The 18832-nt window shown below is 39.1% G+C and overlaps 1 protein-coding gene across 1 annotated transcript in view; it reads right to left on the reverse strand.

The window, feature by feature from the left end:
• Positions 1-18832, reverse strand: part of LOC136886071 (uncharacterized) — a 41453-nt gene that overhangs the window by 5091 nt on the left and 17530 nt on the right. The window contains exons 5-6 of the mRNA XM_067158801.2: positions 18147-18308; positions 7713-7771 (exon numbers count right to left, since the gene is read on the reverse strand). Coding sequence (XP_067014902.2) covers positions 7713-7771; positions 18147-18308 — 221 coding nt within the window. The remainder of the gene's footprint in view (positions 1-7712; positions 7772-18146; positions 18309-18832) is intronic.

Raw genomic sequence — 18832 nt, forward strand, 5'->3', positions numbered from 1 at the left:
AAAAAAAAAAAGAAACTGAAATGTTTTGGGAGGAGCTTGACCAACTGATTTCAAATATCCCTGACAACCATGTTGAAATTATGCTTGAAGACTTGAATGCGAAAACTGGACAAGAGAGAAAATATCGCGCAGTGGTAGGTAAATGGCCAGCACACAAATTGACAAATAGAAATGGTCAAAGATTAATTGAGCTTTGCACAGACTGTGGGCTTATTCTTGAAACCACAAGATTTAAGAGAAAACCACACAAATTAATGACCTAGAAATGCTCTAATGTTAAACTGGGTGAGTTTCAGATAGACCACGTAGCAATGGATAAAAAATACCATAGAGAAATTTATAATGTCAAAGTCCTTCGTGGGGTGGACATCGATTCTGATCATTATATTTCAAAGATTAAAATCAAGTTAACCCCAAGAAAACATCACAAACCATCTAAATTCACCAGGAGGAGGAAATATGACCCCAGTTACTTAATAAATAATGCTGTGTATACAGAGAGATCCAAAACACCTGTAAGCAACAAAACTGGAAACGATTATTGATAAACTAAAAAATATTGCCAAAGAAATTGCTCCTATGAAAAGGAGAAAGAAACACGCCTGGTGGAATGAGGAATGTGATATGGCAATATAGAAAAGACACAAAGCATGGCTAAATGACCAACAAAAGAAAATGGCGCAATCTAAAGATGAACTAACTATTGCTAGAAGACAAACGGCCAAAGAACTTAAAAGAAACAAAAGAGACCATAAAAAAAGAAAACCTAGCTAACATAGATGAATCATTCAAACAACATAAGACACAAAACTATTACAGGACATTTAAACAATATCAATCAGGATATACTCCACCTACACTCATGAGAAATAAACAAGGACAACTAGCACACAATAATCAGGAGAATGCCAAAATTCTAGCTGATCACTTCAAAGAATTACTAAATGCTGAAGACCCAAAAGAATACATAGAATTTTCACTTGATCCAAAAAATAAAACACGCTTAGACAAGGTTATTACACGAGATTTCCATGAGGTACTTCAAGCAATTAATTGGCTCAAGAATTATAAAGCTGCAGGAGAAAATCAAGTGGTTGCAGAGCTGTGGAAGAATGCAAATAACCAAACACTTCAAAACCTACACAAACACATCATAGACATATGGAACTCTGAACAACTGCCTGAAGAATGTAATACAGCTATAATTCATTCAATACACAAAAAGGGGGATAGACTGGATCCAAATAATTACCGAGGGATATCTCTACTTGATATCACATATAAGATCCTGTCTAGAATTATCCTAGATTCACAATTAAGTATTTATTTATTTTCCACCTAGTCGATACAATGATTGCTTAAGGCAATTTTAAAGGTCAAAAGTGGTACATGTTTCGTATATTATCAACATCTTCAGCCACATAACACTGTTTAGATGAAAAATATATAAAATTGACAAAGTAATGCTTTAGAGGAAGTGTCCTTAAAATTAACATAAGATTGACAAGATTAAAACAAACAAATAACTCCTCACGAGAATTCAAGAACAGTTAGATCTAACAATTTCTAACGTAAGATAGGTAACTTAAAAGGGTCCACCTTTTCAATACAACATACTTTTACTTGGAACTATTTAGCGTCATCTTCAGCCAAAATGTGGGAAATAGGCATAGGCGTATACACGCAGACATGTACATTATACAAAATGTTACATCATTGTGATTAATAAGAGTAAAAAGAGACATAAAATAGTGAATTACAAAGTCAGAAATTGTCAGTCGACAAAATGGTCCATGAAGGGTGAATCAAAACTGTATAAACATGGGTTAGGACTCAAAAACATAATCATGTAAAAAAAACATATAAACCGCAACAAAACCACGTGGAAGTTCGAGATGAACTTGGCATTGGAGATTCAAATTTTTCAGACACTCTTCCATTGAATGTTGCTTGCCGCGAGTGTAGAACAAAACATAGGTTGATGATGATGCTTGTTGTTTAAAGGGGCCTAACATCGAGGTCATCGGCCCCTAATGGTACGAAATGAAAAAACAAAAAGTTCAAAAAAATCCACTGACCATAATAAATAAAAATGTCATGAAAAATGGATGGATGGACATGAACCGAAAAAATAACAAAAACAAACAAGAAACAAAGAAAAACAGTGGATCCGACTCAAAAACGGTCATAAATAATAGTATTACTGACCAAGGGACCACTTATAAAGCACAGTCCTGAATTGATTATGCTTGATGTCTGAAGGGGTGCAAAAACCAGGTCTACGGCCCCTCAGTATGGTACAAGTCGCGAGAAGTAGAACCATGATATTTCTCGAGCTGCGGTACTAATCAAAGGTAGCGTAAACTCACAGTGTTCCAAGCAGTAAGGTACTACTCACAAGTATTGTACGTCGTAAAAGTAACGCAGACCTATGGTGTTTCTCACACAATGGCGCCACTCATAGCCAACGCAAACCGATGAGGTTCCTCACCTAGGTGTACTAAGCACGGGCGCCGGCATTCCCGTGGTGTTAGGCATAGAGTAACTTGTAATTCCCGTGGTGTTCCTCACATAGTGGGTACTAATCACTGGCAACGCAGACCCACGGTGTCGCTCACACGGGTACAACTCACAGGCAACGCCCAGACCTGTGGTGTTGCACACACGGGCACGACTCACGGGTACTGGAAACCCACACTGAACCCCCCTCGAGTGCTACGAATCACAAAAATATGGAGTACCTAACAGAGTGGTACTACTCGCAAGTAAAAGCGACCGATGGTGTTCCGCGCGTGATGGTACTAATCAAAAGTAGTTTCATGGTTCTAATCCAAGCATCCCTTGGTCGCCCCTTTTAGTCGCCTCTCACGACAGGCAGCGGATACCGTGGGTGTATTATTCGTCAGCCTCCCCCACCCACAGGGGGTGTGTGTTTGGTCCGCGAGAGGTATTTTATTTCCCTCAAGTCCGCCGGCAAGCCGGTTAGGACCCCGCTATCCGCCACCTGGGATGCGCCACGTGGGAGTATCACCTCTCCCCCTGCTACGCTTGCGTGGCAGGTTCGTGGACAAAACATAGGATTCAACAAACACAATCATCTCAAAATTGCACGTAACATTTGAAAAAATTTTTGGGTTGAGATGAACTTGGCAATTAGGGATTCAAATTTGTAGGCACTTATTCACTGAGCGTCAATTCAAAACCAGCTGCGAAGGGTGAAATAAAATTGTACAAGCACGAGTTTGGATTTGATAAACGCAATCTTTCGAAATACATGTAACACATTTGAAACTGTAAGTTCGCGATGAACTTGGCATTTAAAGATTTGTGTCCACTTATTCATTGAATGTCACTGGTGCGAGTGTAGTTGAAATATGAGTTAGGAATTAACAGAATCAATCTTCTCAAAATTGCACAGGACATTTGAACCTTTGGTTCGAGATGAACTTGGCAGTTAAAGGTTCAAATTTGTAGATATTCATTAAATGTCACTTCAAAACAGTCCATGAAGGGTGAAATAAAATTATAAACTCACACGAGTTAGGACTCAATAAACACTAATTTCTAAATACATATAACACATTCAAATTTTGCATAAGTCCAAGATTGACAGCAAAACTAATATTCTTTAAATCACCAACATTCATAAGACTTGACTGTATATAGATTGATTTCAGTGCTCCAATGTGGGCATAAAATAAATTGAAAAAAAAAAATTAAAAAAAAAAAATATATATATATAAATGTCATGTTTCCGTATTGACAGCCAAACTAATATTCTTTAAATCACTACAACCATGAATTATTATTGAAAAATATCCTCCGTATTCAATACATTATGGTTAATGTGACTTTTAAAAACTTAAATTTCTCATTTGTCACATCCACACATCTACACTAGAGATGTACACAAAACCACACATCGTTCAACTGGACAAAGAAGGAAATCATACCACCGAGACACGTGCAATCATTGGAGCAAACTGAATCACGAAATATTACTAATCAGATACCACCTAGTCCAATTTTAGCAGACTTTTAACTAATGAAACATTAAGAGGGTATCAAGTGAATAACAGTGCACACTGAAGATTTTAACACGACCTAATGAGAGCATGAACTTTTTTTAATAATAACATTTTAACATTCATAACATCATTCTTGCTTCAATTTTAAGTGTTTTTGACTACAATATGTATATGTCAATTTTTAGAAACCTTTTATGTGTATATATGTGGCGGTATTAGCAGAATCAGAATAAGATCTGCAAGTTGTTGTTTGTCCAACCCTTGTCCCGTTTCCCTACGGGGTCGGGTATGAGGTGAGATTAATCTGTCGTGGTGGGTTTTTATGACCGGATTCCCTTCCTGACACCAACCTCATCAGAGGAGTTAATGAGATGAAATGAATGACGTGATATATGATAGTAGGGAGAGGGTGAAATCCGAATAGCACCAAGGGGTCTGCTCAAGGCTTAACGTCCCCAAAACAAGATCTGCAAGTCATGTAGGAAAATATTGAGAGAGTGGGCAAAGAGTTTGTAATGAAGATAAACACTGCCAAGAATAAGGTGATGAGATTAGGAAAGGGGGAGATTGCTGTTAATATAACACCGGAGGGGGGGAAAAAAAATTGGAACAAGTAAAGTCATTCAGATATTTGGGAAGTTTGCTGACATGGAATGGAAGCTGAACAGAAGAAATAAGAAGCAGAACATCTTTGGAAAAAGAAGCTTTTGGAAAGGTGAGGGGGCTTTTGACATTTTTTTTTTTTTTTTTTTTGCTAGTTGCTTTACGTCGCACCGACGCAGATAGGTCTTATGGCGACGATGGGACAGGAAAGGCCTAGGAGTGGGAAGGAAGTGACCGTGACCTTAATTAAGGTACAGCCTGGTGTGAAAATGGGAAACCACGGAAAACCATTTTCAGGGCTGCCGATAGTGGGGTTCGAACCTACTATCTCCCGAATACTGGATACTGGTCGCACTTAAAAACGACTGCAGCTATCGAGCTCGGTTTTTTGACATTTAAGGCAATCCCTACTGATTTAAGAAACGGGTTCACAAGTTGTTTTGAGTGGAGTGTCTTGTCATATGGAGCTGAAACATGGACGTTAAGAAAGAAAGAAAGAAAGAAAGAAAGAAAGAAACGAAGTATTTGGAAAGTTTTGAAGTATGGTTGTGGAGAATGGAAAAAATGGAAGTGGACAGATTAAGTGAGAAATGATGAAGTGTTAAGAAAAGTAGGAGAGAAGAGACACCTGATGAAAATGATAAAGAAGTGGAAAATATCCTGGTTGGGTCACATACTATGTAGGAAATGTCTTCAATAGAAGGTGATGGAGGGAAAAATAGATGGAAGAAAAGGAAGAGGAAGGTTTGGAACAATACTGTATAGGCTTTTGGGCTTATGCCGTGTCAAGAAAATAAGGTGCAATTCTTTACGTTTCGCAGAGAACTGTGCTCTGTGTCATCAGAAGAAATCTCGACTGTCCACGAGAAAGGCTTCTTAAACAAGAATGCCTGCACCAACCAACCCTATGAGTGACATTTTCACACCATTCATAAGAGACTGGCTACATAAGGAATGGTATTACTAGCATCGCTCATACCTCACTCACTTTCATGTTGTCAAAGCCAAGGGTGAGACTGAGACAGGTCAATGAAAGTAACACATTTGTTCTAGTCCATACCAGAAGATATAGTGCACTGTAAACACTAGGTTTTGCCAGCAAAGGCAACGTTAGACACCATGGTGTCCCTTTTTAACAGTATTCATAACAAGAAGTCTTCTTGCGTAGATGGCCAGTTTACGATACAAAATCAATATGCTTTTGCCTCTTCAGGTATGTAGTCCATCAGTTTTCTCAGCTCATATATCTTGTGATTAATAGCTATTTTGTTACAACAGGCAGAAAAGGAAACATCATTTTGCAAAAGGCCTACCAATACCTACAATAAAATGAAATCTTCAGAAACGACTGGCACATTTGCCAGAATTCTCTGCAGTACAGTATATCTGAATTAATTGTAGGTGTATTACACATGTTCAGTCCTCAACAGCTCCGCCATCAGCCGGCACGTGACCCAAGTGTCACTGAAGAGGTGTATTACGGAAATGAGGAGCGAGGTAGTTTCCCGTTGCTCATAATTAACCTCATATTGTCACTTCAACAGCATTATAGGTACCATAATGCTCATTGAAGGTGGTCACTTGGAATGATACTTTCTCAATATTTGGTACCTTCTTACCAACGCTCCTGTGTGACAAGACCTGTGCTTTTTGCAACACTGTAGCCACCAACTTTTAAAGTGATAATGTCCTTGCCATCAACTTTGTGCACTGTGAATTTCCCATTGTTGAAGAACCACTTCTATATGCTGTGCCCAGTCTACCGGACATTTGCAATCAATCTTCTATCAACATGGTAGACTTGTTTGACAGTTTTTATTCCAGACCATCCCCCTGTTGGTGGGCGTGACTCTCATCTTTGGAATGTGGGTTGGTGACCATGGAGCCATTAGCTGAGTCCTGGCATTGCTTCCACTTACTTGTGCTGGCCTACTCACGTTCATCTATTCTATTCGACCTCCCTTGGTCAAATCTTGTTCATTTGCAACTCCGACACTATTAGGCTCCGAGGGCTAGGGAGACTTGCATTTTCACGCCTTCGGGGCCCTTTCATTCTTTGGCCGATGCCTTCAGTTTTCAAAGTGACGGATCCCTTCCTTATTTTCTCTCTGATTACTGTTATATGGAGTGCGGTTGCTTAACTGTACTTCCTCATTAAATAAATATCACCACCAATACTATTCCAGTCCAGTCTTGAACGTTCTTGAAACCACATTGCCACAGTTTCCAACTTTTTTATGGTGATCGATTTCAAAATCCACGCTTCAACTCTATTGTATTGAATAGGTGGATAAGAAATACTTCTTATTATAATTGCTGTGACATACCACTTAGTCGAGCAGCTCGTCTCCTTTCTCCCAAGTCTTCCCAGCCCAGACTTGGGAACATTTTTGTAACTCTACTCTTTTGTCGGAAATCACCCAGAACAAATCGAGCTGCTTTTCTTTGGATTTTTTCCAGTTCTTGAATCAAGTAATCCTGGTGAAGGTCCCAAACACCGCATACTCTAGTGGGTCTTACCAGCGACTTATATGCCCTCTCTTTTCCATTCCTACTACAACACCTAAAAACCCTCAAAACCATGTGCAGAGATCTGTACCCTTTATTACAATCACATTTATGTGAACACCCCAATGAAAATCTTTCCTTATATTAACATCTACGTACTTACAGTGATCCCCATAAGGAACTTTCATCCCATTAATGCTGTAATTAAGACTGAAAGGACTTTCCCTATTTGTGAAACTCACAACCTGACTTTTAACCCTGTTTATCATCATACCATTGCCTGCGGTCCATCTCACAACACTGTCGAGGTCTTTTTGCAATTGCTCACAATCTTGTAACTTATTTATAAATCTATGCAGAATAACATCATCCGCAAAAAGCCTTATGCATTGATTGTAAAACCGAGATTTGTTCTGGTACTGATCTTGTGAACACAACCTCTTGGCTCGCTCAAGCAAACACGGTCTAATATCCCAGAAATACATCAAAAACCCTTCACTTGACATCGGCTATGAAAGATTTCACCAGTATAAGTTCCACGATTGTAGTTCAATATACTCTGAGTGTACTCACCAATTTGGAGAAGTCCCATCGCTACTGTTTCCTTCAATATTGTCATCTGGTATCTCAGTCTACATGGAAAAGAAAACATTTTACTTTATAACAGAATTACATAAATCCAGTGACAACATTTAGGTAATGAGCAATATTATCATGTAATCACGTTGAATTTTATTATTTATTTGACACAAAAACATACAGGTGAGTCTCGTTATACGCGGATTTTGTTATTCGCATATATACGAATTTGGTTTTAAGTCTGGTGTTCCCATCTGTTAACAATATGTGGAAGCTGTAATGCCTTAAGGCGGGTACAAACATGTGTGCCGAACTCTGTAATGCAAGGTGAGGGGGCTTTTGACATTTTTTTTTTTTTTGCTAGTTGCTTTATGTCGCACCGACACAGATAGGTCTTATGGCGACGATGGGACAGGAAAGGGCTAAGAGTTGGAAGAAAGCGGCCGTGGCCTTAAGTAAGGTATAGCCCTAGAACAAACCTGGTGTGAAAATGGGAAACCAAGGAAAACCACCTTCATGGCTGCTGACAGTGGGGTTCGAACCCACTATCTCCTGAATACCAAATACTGGCTGCACTTAAGCGACTGCAGCTATGGAGCTCGGTCAGCGAATAGATTGGCGTGGATCTGATTGTATGCATGCTGTTGTTCAGCTGGGTATCAACATATCGGGTTTATGGGCTATTAAGCCATACAGGAGAATAATACTCTGCACTGGAATAGACCAGACCAAGGGCAGAATGTCGTAGAAAGCTCGCAGTTGATCCCCAAGTTGTCCCGCACAGTTTCTGAAGAATATTGTTTCGAGTTTTCAGTTTCTTAGATAAGTTCAATAGATGTTGTTTGAATGATGAAGTGTGATCCAAGGTTATGCCTAGATATTTAGGAAACCAGTTACGACAAAAAACTCTACTGCACAATTTTGTGTTAGCCAGTCGGTTATTTAGATAGAAGCATGATACTTCTGTTTTACTTGCACTAGGATGGAACCTCTGGGTGGTGCATAGTCAGCAACAGTATTCTGGCAGCCAGTCTTACTGATAAGATCTGGCTAACACATGATGTCAACTAACTAGCCGTGTGTACCTGTTAACAGGCCTACTGGATCCTAAAGGATGATCACTGTTAGTGAAAATCTGAAGTCTTGGAGCTTGAAAGAGAGGTGCAGCGAGTGTGATGTGAAAATGAGCATTTTCAAGATTAACCCTTTGAGAGTCAGGTTTCTTAGTCCACTGCACACCCCAAAATTTAAGTTATTGCACATGTTTGCAAAACAACCCTCAAGAGGCATTATATTTTAATGAAACGAATGAATTTAACATAGTATGTTAACAAGACATCAAACAACTAGTTTGAGCACAAAAATTGTGAAACATCATTTTTAGTAATGTTTTTGGTATGATAATCCTCAAAACGAGGTACAAACAACAATTTTTACTTGCCTACTTAATACGCTTACACTCCAGGGTTGGTTTTTCCCTCGGACTCTGCGAGGGATCCCACCTCTACTGCCTCAAGAACAGTGTCCTGGAGCGTCAGACATTGGATCGGGGGATACAACTGGGGAGAATGACCAGTACCTCGCCCAGGAGGCCTCACCTGCTATGCTGAACAGGGGCCTTGGTGGGGGATGGGAAGATTGGAAACGTTAGGCAAGGAAGAGGGAAGGAAGCGGCCATGGCCTTGAGTTAGGTACCACACTGGCATTTCCCTGGAGGAAAAGTGGAAAACCACTTCCAGGATGGCTGAGGTGAGAATTGAACCCACCTCTAATCAGTTGACCTCCCAAGGCTGAGTGGACCCCGTTCTAGCCCTCGTACCACTTCTCAAATTTCGTGGCAGGGCCAGGAATCGAAACCGGGCCTCTATGGGTGGCAGCTAATCACACTAACCACTACACCACAGAGGCGGACAAGAATTTTTTGAAAATGTAAATTTCTGAAGAATTTTTCATCAGTGAAACATTCTGAATTCCTGACTTACTGCCATCGAAGTTAAAAGCGGTTGGCGTGAATTGGTTAGTTATAGTCTAGTCTTCCCAAACTCTGTGATTACTAGGAGCTTTATTTACGTTCGTTCATTTCGAACGTGGCGGCTGTAAGACCTCATCCTCACTTTCATTTAAGTCTTCGCCACTTGAATTATTTCCAAATATACCTCCTACATCGTCTTCATCACTGTCTTCAAATACTGAACAATCACATTCAGTATTCATAAGAATTTCACGAACTGTATCGTCGCTTGTAAGCAAGTCAGCTCGACTTCGTGCAGCCACGTTCAACTGTTTACAATTGACTCGCTAAAGCTGAAGACATCCGCTTAAAAACATTTCATTTCCAGCACTCCCCGTGGTGATAACAATAACCTAATGACTTCAAAATATAGCCAACAGATGTAGGGAGCTATCCATTTTTCAATCATTGTCCAAAGACATACAGTTACGAAGAGACATACAGTTACGAAGATATATCACTTCAAACTCTGACACGCAATATATTGCGCCGTAACCACAGTGGCACTTACCGCTACACGCAATATATTGCGCCGTGACCTTCAAGGGGTTAAGGGATGTCAGCAGGGTAAGTACCTAAAAGGTGAGGAATACAAAACTGGGAAGGACGTGAAGTCTCATAGGAAAAAAAGTAGGGGCCTATACTGTAAGTCTCCGATCTGATTGAGATTTGGTACAACTTCAGTAGAAATGTTTTATTCAGCCGTATCAGAATTAGATCCCCAGTCGTATATATAGCACCTGTATAGGGGTGTCAAAGTTTTCTCGTTTAATCACCAAATAGACAGGAGTAGAGGTGGGGAAGTAATGTGTGTGCAAGAGAGAAAGAGCGAGAGTGTGACGCATGGACTGGCCGGCGACTCCGCCTCTACCTGCTTCCCGGGCTCACTCCCGTCTACGCGGTGTTTATGTGAGCTAACTTTGACACCCCAAAGCAGATGCTAAATAAGTTATACCATACCTCATCACCAGTGATTCCTCATTTTCGTGTCGGGCCCAACAACAAAGGAAACTCTATCGAATCAGAATCCACGATCTGCTTTTTTTTTTTTTGCTAGGGGCTTTACGTCGCACCGACACAGATAGGTCTTATGGCGACGATGGGATAGGAAAGGCCTAGGAGTTGGAAGGAAGCGGCCGTGGCCTTAATTAAGGTACAGCCCCAGCATTTGCCTGGTGTGAAAATGGGAAACCACGGAAAACCATTTTCAGGGCTGCCGATAGTGGGATTCGAACCTACTATCTCCCGGATGCAAGCTCACAGCTGCGCGCCTCTACGCGCACGGCCAACTCGCCCGGTTCGATCTGCTTTACCAGCCTCACAACCCATTCTGACTTCGAATCAGGAAGTGACTCACCTTTTGAACTGAACTATCACGGAATGGTTTCTAAACAAAAAAAATTATAAACAGCCATTTATATGTATTTTTTTTTCACATGTCTAACTTAAGAAAAATGTTAATAACAATGTCACTTTCAAACTACAATTATCAATATCAATATCTTCAAACTTAGTACCTATATGTTTTTTTCACAAACTTCAAGACCAGGTCAAAGTGTCTCATGGACTTTCCTCTTTGATTAATTTTAATGGATTTCAACATGTTTTGACCTCAAAAGGATTTAGAACATATTGTAATTATTTTAATGATTTTTAGCTTGCCTCTCACCATTTTAAATTGTGACTTTTGTTTCTGATGTATATTTATTTAGCACTCTAGCTGATGATGTCCCCCAGGGGATGAAACATGTACTAGATTAATGTATTTAACATTAACTGGATAGGTGGACCGCTAAATAGAATATTTGAGCACATATTCTTAGATATTCCGCAACTGTAGAGGTGTGCAGTGAACTACTTGGGAGAGAAGCTGACGGTATATCTACCAGAGATCGATCTGGCTGGTGAAATGCATGAAGAGGTGAAGGCAGTATTAGAAGAATGCTCGGGATAAGCCGTAAGAATTCAGAATACATGTTCTGAAACTTTGCAGAGCCAAAGCCTTTTGGTCTGCTTAACACTTGCCTTCTTCGCTGAGTACTTATTTTTATTCTGGTAGTAGTTTAATGTTGCCAAACTTAAATTGACTGGTTGGTGGAAGGACCAGGTGAAGACAGTAGTAAAAGAAAGAAATATGCTGAATTTTTTTTAGATCAAGTAAAAAAAAAAGGGGGTGGGGAGTGGGGTGGTGATAGAAGAAACTGAAGACTGAGCACAGGAATATTGGATCAAGAAGTTAGCTGTAAAACGACTAATACAACAAGAGAAGAAAAAGTGCTGGGATGACTTTTCTACCAGGATAGAGGAAGACTGCCAAAGAAACAGGAAGCTACTATATAAAGTACCGTAGTAAAAAGAAAAAGAAGTGAATACGGAAACATCCTTGCGCTGGAAACAAATGATGGTAGTTTGGAAAGAACAGAGGAAGGGATTGGAAATGAAATGAAGAGGTACTTCTAAATATTGTTAAATGGAGATGGAGGCACCACCACCACCACCACCACCTGTAGGATGGATGAAATCCAGAAACATCAACCCGCATTAATTTGGCTTGAAATCTAAACAGCACCAAAGAACATAAAAAACGGAAATTCCTCGGGCTTCGATGATCTCGCGTCAGATATGATGAAGGCTTAAATTGGCTATATAGCGTGCTCTCAGTGATCTGGAAAGAAAAAAAATCCGAGAAGATTGGAGAAAAGGAATCATCAGCCTACTGTTTAAAAAAGGCAACAGACGGAAATGTGGAAACAACAGGGGCATAACGTTGTTGTCACACACCCTAAAGATGCTGGAAGAGATCATCAAATTGAGAGGAAGATAGTGGAAACTTTGCTTGAGGAAGAACAACAACACAGATTCAAGAAAGATCGAAGTAGGGGAGACCGGGGCAAGTTGACGATGCTAAGCTTTGGGAGGTCGTATGTTAAACAAGATTATTCAAAATCATTTTTATTCACACTTAATGCATACATTACACTATACTCTTTTATATTATGACCTTATAATTACACTCTTGAAAGATGTTCCAAAGTAATTAAATAAAATTCATAACTTCAGCAAATTCTCCATCTTGCCCCAGTGGCGGGGCAAGTTGACGAACCTGTCGGGGTAAGATAACGAAAAATCCAAACCTATTCTAACCTACACCAAACTTTGTAATATAGCTTGAAATGGTATTTAGTATACACACATGGACAATGTCACTATAAACATCACTTTCATGGTTATATATTTCTATAGTTCGACACTTCAATATCAAAGTTTTAAGATCTCCTTTGATTGTAGAGAATTTAACAGTAATCACACACAAAAACTCCTCCTTCATAACTAGAACACTTCTCATGCCACCATTCACTACATCTACTACACTGAATCCAGTCTTCTTCCGGGGGATCTGCATACGTTACACTGCACACAGGGCACTCAAATCTGTTCTTGTCCTTAGGAAGCAATGTAGATGTGAAAAGAGGGCCCTTTTCTGCCAGTTTCTTCTTCTTTCTTTCCATTTCCTTAGTTTCTTTGCTTCTCTTTTCTTCTTCTCTTCGTAATAATATGTCTTTTGTAGGGGTACTTGTTATGACTGATGCTGATCCAGCTTGCCTTTTCCTGGTCGTTGATCTCTGAGCTTTTGGCAAAGGCATCAGGTCATAGATGGAAGTGCTCGTAGAGGACTTCAATTGATTTTCTTCGTCCTGCCGAGAAGAAGGTCCTGGTTGCGGTGTAGGCAATGCTGCTTCTTGCTTTGAGTTGTCATGTTCTGTTGAGATTGTAAGATCTGGCGAGTGAGTGGATGGATCAGACTCTGTGGAAGGCACTGGTTCTTCTGGTAAATCTCTCTCTGTCGTAGCTGCGGGAGCATAGTCGCCTTCATCAAATACTTGTGGGTTGAATGGCTCTATTCCAGTTGCTTCGAAACCTTTTATGGCATTGCTTACAGTCGCTGTTTTTGTGTAGGCTCCAGAAAAAACTCTTGCAATGTTTCGATCATTTATCTGATGTCCAGGATGAACACAAGATAATTGTCACAAGCCTGCGAGTAAGCCGTCTTCAGGGGTCCAAAGAACGACACATCAAGTGGCTGCAGTCTGTGGGACGTATGTGGTGGCAATCCAATCATGACGATTCCTTTTTCCCGACAAAAATTGACTGCCTGTAAAGAAATGTGTGAACTATGGTTCTCCACAATCAGTAAAAGAGGATTACTTTTACTGGGCTTTATATGATTCACAAAATATTGTAAGTAAACAACAAACAGATCACTATTCATCCATCCTGTTTCATTTGCGTGTCCAACAGATCCAGGAGGAAGACCACTCAGTAGCTCTGGTTTCATCCTTTTTCTTGGAAAAATCAAAAATGGTGGGACATACTGTCCAGTGTCACTCATGGCACAAACTAGTGATATTTCTGCCCCTGTCTGCGGACGTAATTTTAGCTACACGTCTAGTACCTTTTGGAGAGATCACTTCTGGTTGTCTATTGGGCACAGTGGAAAGACCTGATTCATCCGCATGGAATATCGCTTGTGGCGCAAAAACATATTTTAGACGAATTTATCTTAATATTGAATAAAATTTGTGCACTGCAGCCTTATTGAAACCCACCATACGCCCTATAGAGGTTGCTTCAGGAGTTCTCATCGTAAAGTTGAAGTTCTTCAAGAAGTTAGTGAGCCAATCTTCTCCGGCCATTCTTGTTACGTTGTTGAACGGATGAGCAATGTTGTTCGTCTCAGCGAAATCATACACTAATCTCCTGCACTGTATTTTGGTCATTCCAAAAAGTCTCTGATTTATTTCTGTAAGATATCTTTGTAATTCTAAAAGCTGTTCATGTGAAAATGTGTTGCGAAACCTTCCCCCATACACCGGCAAATCTTTGTCAGCTGTATTTATGTAACGTCTCAGTGTAGCTTCCGGAATGCCATGTAAAGATGCAGCAGCGTTACATGACATTCCTTCTCTTACTGCTCGGAGGGCTGCAGTCATATTTTCTTCACTCCAGCTCCTCCTTTCCGTTTTGCGTTTACAATTTCTAGGCATGTCTGAATATATGAATAAAATCATACCTAAATATCTGCTATTACTGTAATAATAATGATAATAATAATAATAATAATAATAATAATAATAATAATAATAATAATAATAATAATAATAATAATAATAATAATAATAAATTAAAACAATGATCAGGGAAATTCAGCTATTAAAATGCCATTCATTTTCACAGTCGATAGACGTGGGGCAAGATGACGAATTCGTCAACTTGCCCCCGCCATCTTGCCCCAGGTGTTCTTTCTTATGTATAGTATTTTTCCACTGAACAAGGGATTAAATTCTATAACATCCTCCACAAACCAAAAACGTCAGTACATGTACTAACAAAATACTATCGTAACAATTTGCGTAGCTCACACTATATAATCCCGAAACCTTGCTGAACTTACCTTGAATATTATAACACTGACGCAAGAAAAATACCTCCTCCCTCAATGACCACTCTCAGACTGAATGGAAAGTTCCGTTGCAAATAGCTTATAGCGGGCGAGGGTGGCACTCAAGGACACAGGGTAGCCAACAATTTCGGTAGGTAACTAAAGGAGTTATTTGCCATTAGTCATCTTGCCCCGTTCGTCAACTTGCCCCGGTCTCCCCTACTATGGATCTAATTTCTGCCGTCAGAATGCTTACAGAAAAGTACTGGGAACATGGAAAAGAACTTGTGATTACATATTTGGACACTGAAAAGTTCCATGACCGTGTCCCTCAGAACAAGATCTGGAAATGCCTGGATAGTTATTGCCTATAGTCATGTTTTTTTTCGTGTCTTGCGAGATTTACCCACTGTCATATTATCAAAATCACCAGTAACATTTGCGGGTGTAAGTAAAGTTTCTTTCTTTTTTTTTTTTTTTTTTTCCTGTAGGATTACAAATCTGTTTTGGTAATACCAGGTAAGTAGAATTGTGGCATGTTCAAAATAACGTAGTTGGTGTTAAATGATGAAGGCAGCATTTTAATAATACGGTCTTATTTTGTCCAATTCGTATGTATAGAATGCAATTAGGATGTTTAACCCTTTCAGACCTGAAAGAAAACCGGCGGTGTGAATTTTTGTTTGTACGTCAAAATCTGACTAAAGTGCTCTTTTAAATACATATATTTTTAGTTTATTCTACAAAATAAAAATTAACATCTGAAAAAAAGCACCCGCACAATTGTGCATGTCAGGACTTAATTCACTACTTACAAAAAAGAAAAATTACCTCAGTGCACATGAATATACATATGTACATGATCAAATGTTCTATTTTACAGTGTGGAATAATTTAAAACAATTAAATCTTCGTTCAAACACAAGTAAACGTTACATTTTCTGCATTGAGGAGGAGTTTTGATATTACTGCCCTTTTGGCAGCAGCAGCTTGTCGTCAGACCTGAATGAAATCTAGAGGTGTCAAAACGTCAAAAACTTACTAAAATGCTCTCAAATACATGTTTTTACAGTTTATTTTACAAAATAAGAACTATCGGCTGAAAAACAGAACCCACACAATTGTGCGTGTCAGGACTTTATTCACTAATTGCAAAAATTAAAAAAATTAAAAAATTCATCTCAGTACATTTGAATACGCACATGTATTTCATCAAATGTTCTATTTTACAGTGTGGAACGATTTTAAACAGTTAAAATCTTATACATTACATTTCTCATGTAGAGTACGAGTTTTTCTTTCTCGGTCCTTTTTGCGACAGCACCCAGCACTCTTGCATGCATTGGCTGTAAGGAAACCTAGCCCGCACATATGTGCGTATCAACATTCAAAACCTCATGGTATTACGTACGATGTTGAAAGTTCACAAGTTACATTTGCTACACAATCTACACACTTCATAGATTATATTCTGATATTCAGTAAAGCTTCTAGATTAATATGAGTGCAATAAATAAATACTTACTTTAGCCGTTACTGCTTCCCGCCATATTGCTAATGAACTGTATTTTTAAACTCTTCTTCCTTCCCCCTGGTGGTCAAGTACTAAATAAAAAAAGCTGAAGTACATGATACGTGTCCCGCACAAGCACTGCAGTCCGGTCTAGCGCCAAGAAAATGTCAAATAAGCTCAGACATAAATAAAATACGAACCCACACAATTGTGCGTACACGGTCTGTAAGGGATAAGAAGCAAGGCAAGTCTGCAAGAACTCCTCCGAAAAGGAAAGCGACATTACCTCCTCTATAAAGATCAGTTCAGTAGAAATGGAAGGAAATTTCGTTATCAACCTAATCTAACCTAACCTGGTCTTGTCACTAGTTAGGTACAGTTTGCAGACTTAGCCTTTGTGTATTCTTATTGACTTACGGCATATACACATGTAATATATTTGCTTGTGTGGTTTCACTTCTGTCTCACCAGTAATAGCAAATTTTAAGAAGGGAGCAGAATTATTTACACCACGCAAACGCCGAAGAATACGGTTATAGCAATGTAAATGAAAATCCACAGTCTGTTTCCAGTCATTCGACCGTGTCAGAAATGGAATGAATGAAGCCCCCATCTAGCGGCGAGGATAAGAATTGTGCCGGCTGGCGAAGTATGTCGCACTCCTCTGGGGCAATAATTAATGACTGACAGATGAAATGATATTGGGAGAGCGTTGCTGGAATGAAATATGACAGGGAAAACCAGAGTACCCGGAGAAAAACCTGTCCCGCCTCTAATTTTGTCCAGCACAAATCTAACATGGAGTCACTGAACCACGGAACCCAGTGATGAGAAGCCAGCGCGCTGCCGCCTGAGCCACGGAGGCTCTTACAGTTATAGTAATGCTTATATTAAATTGTATCAAAACATACACAGATAAATAATATTAAACTGAGTTAGGGTGAGAGAGAGTATTTATTTCCTTAACTCCTCTTTGAGGTAGAAAACAAACTTAATTATAAATATCTTGATTGATCAGTGAGTAAGTGAGTGAGTGTGAAAGCAATTCTTTTTGCTACTTTCTCATGTCTGTTACTTCTAACTTATGAATAAGATATCCTGAGTCTCCTCCGCCCCCCCAGCCTTTCCTCTCTTATACTGAAAACAGACAAATGCAACGATAGTTTCATCCGAGAACTTTCTTCTTGCTGATCGCAATTGCTCAACTTTCTTGTACCCTGACTGAGTATCACCCTGGGGAATACACATCCTGAATACTTGAAATGATCTACCTGTTCCACTTTTGTATTTCTGGCCAGACATTCAATCTTCTTAGGATTATTCCCTTCTGACACGGAAATGCTAATGTTCATATCATACTCACTGCTTTCAAGTTCAAAACAATGAAAACCAACTAAAAAGAATCTATTACTGCACCATGCCAAAGACAATTTTAGATGGTTCAAAACTGTAGTTTATACTCACCTTCAATTCATCCACCTCTGTTTTAATTGACAGCTCTGTATCCATCTCCTCTGGTTCACTTTTGGCAGCCACTGAACACAACGGTTGAGCTGACAAATCTATTGGAGGTGAATACTTCAACTCCTTGGGAAACTCAGGAACCAGTTCTTGAAATACAGGTCCCTGAGAAAAACAAAAACGGTTGTACTCGCATATATTTTTCAATTACAAGTAAGGAAAATCATTTTCTCTGTATTGAAAGAATCATAATTTATAATAATATAAGAAATTTATTTTAACTCAACCTATTCAATACAGTACAAGATGTTAACATCGTTAAAAATAGTTGCGACATGTTTCGCCTCTTCTGTGGGGCATCATCAGTCATATCAAATACCTCTAAATTCTACCAGGCGTCTGGTTGAAAATTATAAAAATATGTTGCATGAGTGAATACATTAAAGAAACATTTACAAGATCTTATCATTAACGAAATATCAAATTGATTAAAATTTTTTACATTAGTGAACACATTGGTGAATTTTCACTCAAAACAAAGCTGTCATATGTACAGTATTGACAATAATGGTAGTTAAAGTCTTGTTTGATGCTAAGTTTAAAATTTACACACAAATGTTGAGAATGAATGCAGAATACATACAATTACAATTTACTGTATGTGTATTTTACATAGTAAAATAATGTGG

This window comes from Anabrus simplex, chromosome X (assembly GCF_040414725.1).
Source record: "Anabrus simplex isolate iqAnaSimp1 chromosome X, ASM4041472v1, whole genome shotgun sequence".
NCBI lineage: Eukaryota > Metazoa > Arthropoda > Insecta > Orthoptera > Tettigoniidae > Anabrus > Anabrus simplex.